This window comes from Poecilia latipinna, unplaced genomic scaffold (assembly GCF_001443285.1).
Source record: "Poecilia latipinna isolate Pla-1442-1.1 unplaced genomic scaffold, P_latipinna-1.0 Scaffold364, whole genome shotgun sequence".
Lineage (NCBI taxonomy): Eukaryota > Metazoa > Chordata > Actinopteri > Cyprinodontiformes > Poeciliidae > Poecilia > Poecilia latipinna.
In genome coordinates, this window is record NW_015112980.1 from 596,015 (window position 1) to 604,776 (window position 8,762).

At 36.7% G+C, this 8,762-nt stretch overlaps 1 protein-coding gene across 1 annotated transcript; it reads right to left on the reverse strand.

Annotated features, from left to right (window-relative positions):
* Window positions 1-777: 777 nt before the first annotated feature.
* LOC106949817 (forkhead box protein N2-like) lies at window positions 778-6,537 on the reverse strand. The gene is made up of 5 exons (XM_015036332.1): window positions 6,393-6,537; window positions 4,840-5,457; window positions 3,576-3,697; window positions 2,473-2,528; window positions 778-2,093 (listed from the first exon to the last, which is right to left on the reverse strand). The coding sequence occupies exons 2-5, from the start codon at window positions 5,443-5,445 to the stop codon at window positions 1,753-1,755; spliced, it is 1,125 nt and encodes a 374-aa protein (XP_014891818.1). The 5' UTR covers window positions 5,446-5,457; window positions 6,393-6,537; the 3' UTR covers window positions 778-1,752.
* Window positions 6,538-8,762: the final 2,225 nt, after the last annotated feature.

Genomic DNA, 8,762 nt, shown 5'->3' on the forward strand with positions numbered 1-8,762 from the left:
ATGTTTCCACAACGGTGACAGATACGGTATCCTAGCAACCGGGATTCGTTTGAAGAGAAAACAGTCTTGCACAGTTGTGACGTAGCTGTAGCGCCCTCTGCTGTTGTTAAATTAACCAACATAAGAGTGACGTCATTCATCACGACACATCATAAATCTTCAGACTTTTTCCCCCTCGCTTGTTTTAATTAATCCAATTTTTTTTTCATTAATATATTTTTAAACTGCATTGTTAACATTAGACTATGAATAAAGTCTCTTTGCTCATTGTTTAAAAAACGCAAAAAACAAAATTTTTACTATCGAATAAATGTACATTTATATTTAGAGTAACTTAAAAATATCTGTGACAAGCAAAAAACTAAAAACTGACATTTTAAAGGAATATATATATTGGAGAACACATAGCTAAAAACAGAAATAAAAAATTAATACTTAAGTGAATTAAATACATTTTGAATAGATGTCAAATTATATAGAAAAGAGAATATTTGAAATGGAATACAACTAAAAATGTTATTACCAGGATAAATTAGTAAGTAACAATAGATATGTTTTACTACTGAAATACTTTTAATAATAGTGTTTTAGAAAAAGGTACAGTACTTTTAAAAAGGAGAGTTGTAGAAGATGAAATCACACATGAATTCAAGTCTTTATTTTGTTAATTTGGTGATTTTGTACGATCTATCTGTAATTCATTTCTAAGAAATTATGAAAAAAGAGAAGACAAAAATATTATCTTGACCAAACAAGATAAAGATTTTATTTCACAGAACAGAAAATGAGAAACACTGAATTTACAAAAAAAAAAAAAAGGTTTTAGCCCAACTTATTGTTTTTAAACTAAATGGCAGTGGTAGTGTTACACTTACAAAGAAACTAATGCTGTTTAATGACAGCTTAGCTTATAAGTCTTAAAATTATAAAGAACAAAGGAAGTCTGGGATTTAAAAACATACATAACATCAAAAACATCTCTAACAAACAGGATCAGATAACAGAAAAGAGATTATTTATATAAATATTACTACCAATACTTTACTGTTATTCTTCTAGTGCTTTTCCATACTTCCTCAGTACATTTATGATTAATAAGTACATAATAAATTAAATATACTTTATTGCCAAAAATACTTTTAGAAACCTTTTTCAGAAAAGGAAACAGAAAAACATACATTTATTAGAACTATCTATTAGAAAATGCAATTTTGTAACTAAGTGTTCATGCCTTGATGTGGTATTTATTTGTTAAACTTAATGGTTGACTGTAAGAAACTTTAACCAAGATGTAATAGCAACATTACGTCGTCTCGGCTTGGAAGCGCTCTTTCCACCCCTGAGGTTGCTGAGCTCGAAATAGGGGTGCACCGATGAATCGAACCAGATTTCTTTAATTTCGGCCGATACTTGCTAACAACAATATTTTTTCAGATACAAAAAAAAATAAAAATTGGTATGAGCAGGTCAGCCTTTTTAAACATCATTATCGGCAATAAAAATGCAATCGGTGCACCCCTAGCTCGAACTGTTAGAAACATTACAGCAAACACTGTAAAACTGAACTTTTAATACTTCAAGTTTTAAAAACATTTTCTGATCTGTTTCCGTATGATCTAAGAGTTCAGGATGGGCGTTCAAAGTGCCTGAATACAGGAGGATTTTTACTTAATTCCTTTTTAATATCTCATAATACAATAAAGTCTAAAGGGGAAACATGAGTTAATGACTGAAACATCTGGGTTAATTGAGCTAATATACACCACCTGCCAGGTCCAACAGGGACCCGGCAGCTTCCTGGGCCTCCACGTCTAGCTGCAGGATCTCCACAGTCTCCAGGTCCAGTTCAGACTCGCTGGGCAGCACCAGGTACTGGCACTGGTCGGACTCGTAGTAGTGCAGCTCGATGTAGCCGCTGTCGGACAGCGGGTCCTTTTCGGTGTCTTCGCTGACTTCGTGCGGCTGGTATTCGTGCGGCTCCATGGTGACCAGCTCCTCGTGATCCGGGGTCAAAGGGCACGGCAGGTCTTCGGAGAAAGGCGTGTGCATTTGGGGAGAGGAACTAGAAAGGAGCAGGGCGTGAGAAAGAGAGTCTGCAGGAGGTAAAGAAGAAAATAAGAAAGATTAATCACTAAAATCGTAACATCAATAGTCTATTTAAGAGTCAGGATATGTAACAAAGCAGTAATTAAACACTTCACAAAGCAAATTATTGCGTAAAGAGATTTAGGCTTAAAACACAGCAGACTAATGACGAAGCCCGTTGCTAAGACGAAGAAAGGCGGTTGCCACGGCAACAGAAAACAAACACTGGAACAATGGCGCGCGCTGAAAAAAAGCCGTGATAAAAATGCCACAGAAAGCTGCTTCTTCCCTGGCGGAGAGCTCTGGGTTTTAGGAGAGGCCCCCAAACGACTCGGTCCGTGTCTTTTTTTTTTTTTTTAGAAACGTGACGCTGGTGTCGGTACCAACCTGAGATCTCCACCGTGTCGCACACTGCAGGCACCTCGTAGCTGGTTCCATCTAACCTGCAAATGAAACCGCAAGACAATAAATAAATAAATAATAAATAAATACAAATAAAATAAATTAAAAAAAAAAAAATAAAAACACTTGTAAAAGTGTAAAATTACTTAGAAAGTCCTCAGATTGTACCTGGAGTGAGAGATGATAGGGAACAAAACAGCTTATGTTTTTAAAAATACTTTTAAATACTTTTGAAAAGTAGTTCAGTAATTATAATTTTAAATCTTTTCCACTGATAAAAATCTGACAAGTTTACCACTTTACTATTAAACCACTAAATAAAATATAGCAACTAACTGCCCTCTTGTGGTTTTCTTTTTTGTTACTGTTCTTACCACTGGAAATCTGGTGGACTCAGACAATGAACCTTCAGAGACACATAAAGTTACAAAATCGGTCTTCTATCACCTGAAGAACATTTCCAGGTTTAAAGGACTACTGACCAAAAAAGATCAAGAGTAACTCATCCATGCATTTCTCTTTATTCAAATTCAAAAATAAATAAATGATCCCATAGGAAAATAAAATAACTCCATATTAATTCAGATTCTTCAAAGAATTATTGTAGATAGTGATGGCTGTTGGCAGGAATTACCTCCTGTAGCAGTCTGTATTACATTGAATTTGAAGAAACTTCTGACTGAAGTTGGACTGAGAGTCCCTTTCTGAGGTAAACCAAATTTGAAGAATAATATAATGTAGTAATATAATGAATAAATAATCATCTGACATTTACAGTAGGGCTGCACCTTGATTATTTTAGTAATCAATTATTCTATTGATTATTCTGACGACTAATCAGATAAAAACTTTGGCACAGTCTACAGATTTTTCATTTAACTACTAAAGCATTTTTACACAATGTTTGACGTACATTAATAGAAGCAAATACACTAATAATTCCTAAAACTTTATTGTCTAAAATGTAATAACAGCATTACTGTTGATCATTTGTAGTTTATTGTTTGGATGCATTTGCAGCGAAAGAAATTCTCCTAACAAGATTAATTGTTTCAGCCCTAAATTACTCATGTTTTGATTGAACTCACAGTACAGGCTTGTTGATCAGACAGCTGCTGGAGCCGTGATAGCTGTGGGTCTTCCTCAGACCCTCCAGCAGCGCCAGCCGATACTCTGGACACACACACCACAGCGACCCCTTCCCCACCGACTGCAGCAAAACACACACGTACACTTTCATAACACATCTAGCTGGGTGATACATTTTTCCAGTAATTATTGTGATAAACAATAATATTGATATAATTTTATTGAATATAATTTTATGTGTAAAATTATATTCTATTTTCAAGTAATACAGTTGGACAACATGGCAGAAAAACACAAAATATAAGCCTGTCATATCAGTCAGTATTGATAATTGTTAACTGTTAGTTATTGATTAGTTTTTTATTTTAAATATCTGAAATACATATGACCTTTCCTGTTTTACCCACAGTTTTCACTTCACGTCATTGTTTTTTATTTTTAAGCAATTATGAGGCACAATGGCAGAACCTGGAACTGCTGCTGCCAAGTTACTCAGCTGGTTGTTGCTAGGTAACCGAAGAGCGAGTGAGTTGCTAGGTAACCAAAGAGCGAGTGATTTAGTTGATTCTGCTAACCTTACTGAGCTAGCTGTTGGAGGCTGAGCAGCTAAAGCCTTTCCTCTGTCTACATCCCCTAAAATGCTGTGCGGGTCAGTGAATGTATTGAAAACTAAACGCTGGAACTGGAGGATATTTAAAATCACCAAAATAAAACATGACAACAAAAAACAATAAATAAAATAGAAATAAAAAAACACAACTGAAACTATTAAATAAAATTATTATGATGTTTCTGTAAACTAAATTGCCCGTAGGCATGTCACGATAATAAATTTGGCTGGATGATAAATTGTCCAATGATATCCGATAATATTGTTGTCTTGAGACCATTTTAAAGTAACAAAATGATAATTACATAATAATTCAAGTTCAACCTTTCAAAGATCAATAAACTTTAATTTCAATGGAACTTTTAACATTTGAACTGGAAGACATTTTAAATATTCAAAAATAAGCAAACAAAACAAATAAAATGAATTACGAAGTCTCTGTAAACAATATTTCCCTTCATAAAAATGGTCTAGTTGAGACAAATCCATCAGACTGAAGACTTTTGTAATCCAGTTTTTGGTAGAAAGAGAGAAAGACGTGGCAAATTAAAATAATTTCAATGCAGTTCATTGATTTTGCGACAGGGTTACTTTCATATAATATAAACATTTGGACTCAGTCGTATAATTTCAACTGACTTTTGTGCACACACCTGGCTCTTGTCCCTCTGAATGCGACGGAAGCTCTTGCTCAGCGACAGGTTGTGTCTCACCGAGTTCCTCCAGCCGCCGGTGGCCGTCCTGTAGTATGGAAAGTTGCTCACGATCCACCCGTAGATGTCCTTCACCGGGAGCCTCTTCTGAGGAGAATCTTCTATCGCCATGAAGATGAGACTGCTGAAGGAGTACGGCGGCTTGGAGGAGGCCGCCGCCGCAGGAGGAGGAGGAGGAAGCTGCCCGGGCTGTTGCCGGGGTAACGGAGTCACTTTGGTCAGAGGCTGCAGGGGCAGCAGGTCGCCCCTCTGGTGCAGCCAGTTTAGACAGGTCAGATCATCCTGGTCGGACGTGTCCCAATGTCCCAAGCCGCGTCCTTCGAGGCACTGAGAGGCGGCGAGGTGTGAAACAGGAGAGGACGAACGAGCGGACTCCGCTGCAGCCGGAGACAGAGAGATGGGGGACGGAGGGAACGAGACGGGTGACAGAGGGAGAGACGGAGGTGAGGAGGTCAAGGTCAGAGAGCCTCCGAGAGCAGTGGGAGACGAGGAGAAAGGTGGCAGCGTGTGAGAGCTGTTCTTCATTTCTGTCAGATCCAGACTCATTCAGCTGCTTGGCTGCAAAATACAGAAATTCAGAAATACTTTACTGATCCCACATGCTGCTGTAGCTAGTTTTAATTCAAAATTATTAAAAATAAATGTTGTAGAGATGGTCATGGTAGTGGGCAGGAAAGATCTCCTGCAGCAGTTTGTATTGCAGCAAATACAAACTGAAGCCACTGACTAAAGATACTCTGTTTTTCTAAAACAATCTCATAAAATTACTCAGTGATGGCTTAAGCAAATATGGTAAAACAAAAATCAACTAACAGGTATCAAGCCAATGGAATGGAAAAAAAAAGAAGAGAAAAGGAAAGAAGAGAGAAAAAGTCATTTATTAATCCCACTGTGCAGAAATTCACTTGTTACAGTACACACACACACACACATATATAATATATATATATATATATATATATATATATATATATATACACACACATATATGTGTGTGTGTGTGTGTGCAAAGCAGGATATCTTTTTTAGATGTATTTGTAAAATGTATTAAATATATATTTTTGCAGTACTTTGTGTTAATCTAGCACCTAAAAATCCTCTGTTGTTTACATTAAAGTACCACTTTAAGAATCTTTTCTGATAATCCCAGGTTAGAACAGTAACATCATGGCCAGCCGTTCCCCTCTGATGAGCATCCTTTCTTTGTCCAAAGTCCAGACTCACGTTCCCATCAACTTAAACCTTGATCTTTAAAGATGCTGCGAAAATAAATTTATATGCTTCAGCCTAACCAGGACTATCATAAGCTGCATTTATGACGCTCTAAAACTTTGTATGAAGCCACATGGCTCTATTGTGGGGCAGGAGGCAAATGGCGGAACAATATAAAGTTTCATTTAGCTATACAAGAAAGCCGCCTTTCTCCTCACAGGTAACCCCCATGTCGGCGCTGTTCGCTCTTTAAAAAGCAAAAAAATAATTTTTTTACTCACCAGATACCAACAAAGATCAGTCAACCGGAGCTCGACTCTCATCAGAAGTCCAGCAGGTTCGGGAGGAATGTTTAAGGCAAAACCCGGACGGGTCAAAACGTGAAGAGTCGCAGCCGGACACCTCTTCCTCCGTGCCCTGTTGATATCTGCCGTAACCATGGAAACCGCAGAGAACGCTCTGCGTGCTGCGCGCTCCCGTGCGCAACCCCGCCGCAGTAACAAATAGGTGTAAAAAACTTTAAATATGGCTACAAACCGTAGGAAGAGTCATAATACAACCCCAACAAGAAAAGAAACGTTTTATTTTCTTTTCTCCAAAATGCCGGATTTGAATGGAAGGGATTTGTTTTCATTAAATCTAAAAGTAGAAGTAATCATTTAATTCAAAAATACTTTATTAATCCCAGAAAGAAATTAAATGTAACTTACATTGTGACATCTGATTTTCTTAAAAAAAAGAAAAAAAAGAAAAAAGAAGGTGCTGTAGATGCAGGCAGTGCACAGAAAGAGTCTCCTGTCGCAGTCAGTGTTACAGCGACAGTGACAAAACCTCAGGACAAATGTGACTTTCATGTCAGTCTAAATTGATTAATTCAGATCTTTTCGACGCTTTCATATGTGGTACCAAATTGGATCCTTATTCCCATATCTTGATACAACAGAAAAATTATAGGAGATAATCAAACATGCTGTTCCTGCAGCAAATCCAAGAAATACAGAGGCTGAATGAAGTACGATCGTCCAGCTAAAAACGTTTGAGTTTGTGAGGAAAAAAATAGAAATAAAATCATTTTTTCCTTTATTTCGAATGGGATAATGTTGATAAAACATGTAACTCAAAAACTGGACTCTGGAGCCTTATTTCCAAAGATGTTTTGTTGCTAATCTGAAACAATTTATTCATTTCCCTTTAGTTTGGGTGCTTTTGGTTTTCAGATGAGTGGAGAATGGATTCCAGGATGTCCATTGACTTTCCCTTAATTTGGATTGTCACTTCCCGTAAGCACTATAAAATCAAATTAGATTTTATTACATCTTTACAGGAGAAATATTAACACAGAGAAAAAAAGTAGATACACAAAGCTATATATTTGTTTATTTTTTTCATCACACAAAATCCAAACTTTATCATGCTTTGTCAAATGTAGATAAATAAAAAGAAAATAGGAGCTGGGCGTACCGTTTGGTTTAAACACTGAGAAACATGTCCAGAGACATGATACGAAAGCTAATCTGCACAGAATCAGATCTGATGTTAAAACCTTGGAGCCCTTTTAGTTGGGTGTTTAAAAAAAACAATAATTTACCAGCGTTACTTTACAACCAAGCAGCAGACAGAGGCGCTTCATTTCACACATTCTGCTCGTTTCGATGAAGCGGAAAAGCTTCGTAAATACGCTGCAGCTCAACACCAAACAAATGTTCTCCGTTTGTCAACAAAAACAGTAAAAGGGCGAGAGCACAAACAGTCTTAACCTTCTAACCTGACGGTCACCTGACTAAGTGAGACGTTAACCAGTAGATAATGATTGGCTGGAAGACGGCGGTTGCCACGGTAATGTAGAGACGGAGCTGATGCTTGGAGTTCGATCCCATTCCCATCGAATCCGAGGAGATGGAGGGCAGGATCTTCATTTTCAGAGATCGAACCTATGGGGTTTGTAATTAATTACAATTCAAAAACACTTTTTGCTGCTTCAATGTTGAATAAATAAATAGACATATAAACTAAACAACAAATACATTTATTGTATTTGATCTGTTATTTAACCATCAGATTGGTGCAAAGTTCAATCATACCCAGAGATGAGTGGATATACTTTAACTTTTTTGGGGGGGAAAAAATTACTTTTAGGATATTTTTACTTCAATGTACTTTTTAATTTCACTTCAGTAGTTTTATTATGAAGTATTGCTGCTCTTATTTGAGTAAAATTACTCAGTAATAACCCAGAGTTGTATTTGGACATAAGATTCCTTAAAACTTTTGCCCAGATTCTTACAAATTAAGGAATTTATTTAACAGAAAGCAGAGATTAGATTCTCAAAGAAACACCAGAAACTTAAGCTCTTTGATATTTTACATTAAACAGCTTGGCTTGATCTCAACAAGTGTTCGGTTTTCACATTATGCCCTCTAAGCAGGTTTAATCAATATACAAATGCAGTACCTGAAGCTGCCAGAAGAGGACACAGATTTCCTATTCATGTGAAATAGAAAACAAAAAAAAAACTGCTGGGTGAACGTAGAAAACTGCTGACAACTTTTAGGGAAGAGATGCACCGAATTTGTCCAGAGGTCAGTGGATTTTTTCCATTAAGCACATTAAAATACCATGTGTGTGTTTTTGTAAACAAAACAAAACAAAA

What these genes read in the sequence shown, in the direction of transcription:
- LOC106949817 (XM_015036332.1), bottom strand. Translation starts at nt 5,445, where the DNA reads ATGAGTCTGGATCTGACAGAAATGAAGAACAGCTCTCACACGCTGCCA. An exon ending in CTGATCAACAAGCCTGTACT is followed by an intron (nt 2,529 to 3,575) that starts GTGAGTTCAATC and finishes TTTCATTTGCAG; the next exon opens with GTTAGATGGAACCAGCTACG. An exon ending in CGACACGGTGGAGATCTCAG is followed by an intron (nt 2,094 to 2,472) that starts GTTGGTACCGAC and finishes TACCTCCTGCAG; the next exon opens with ACTCTCTTTCTCACGCCCTG.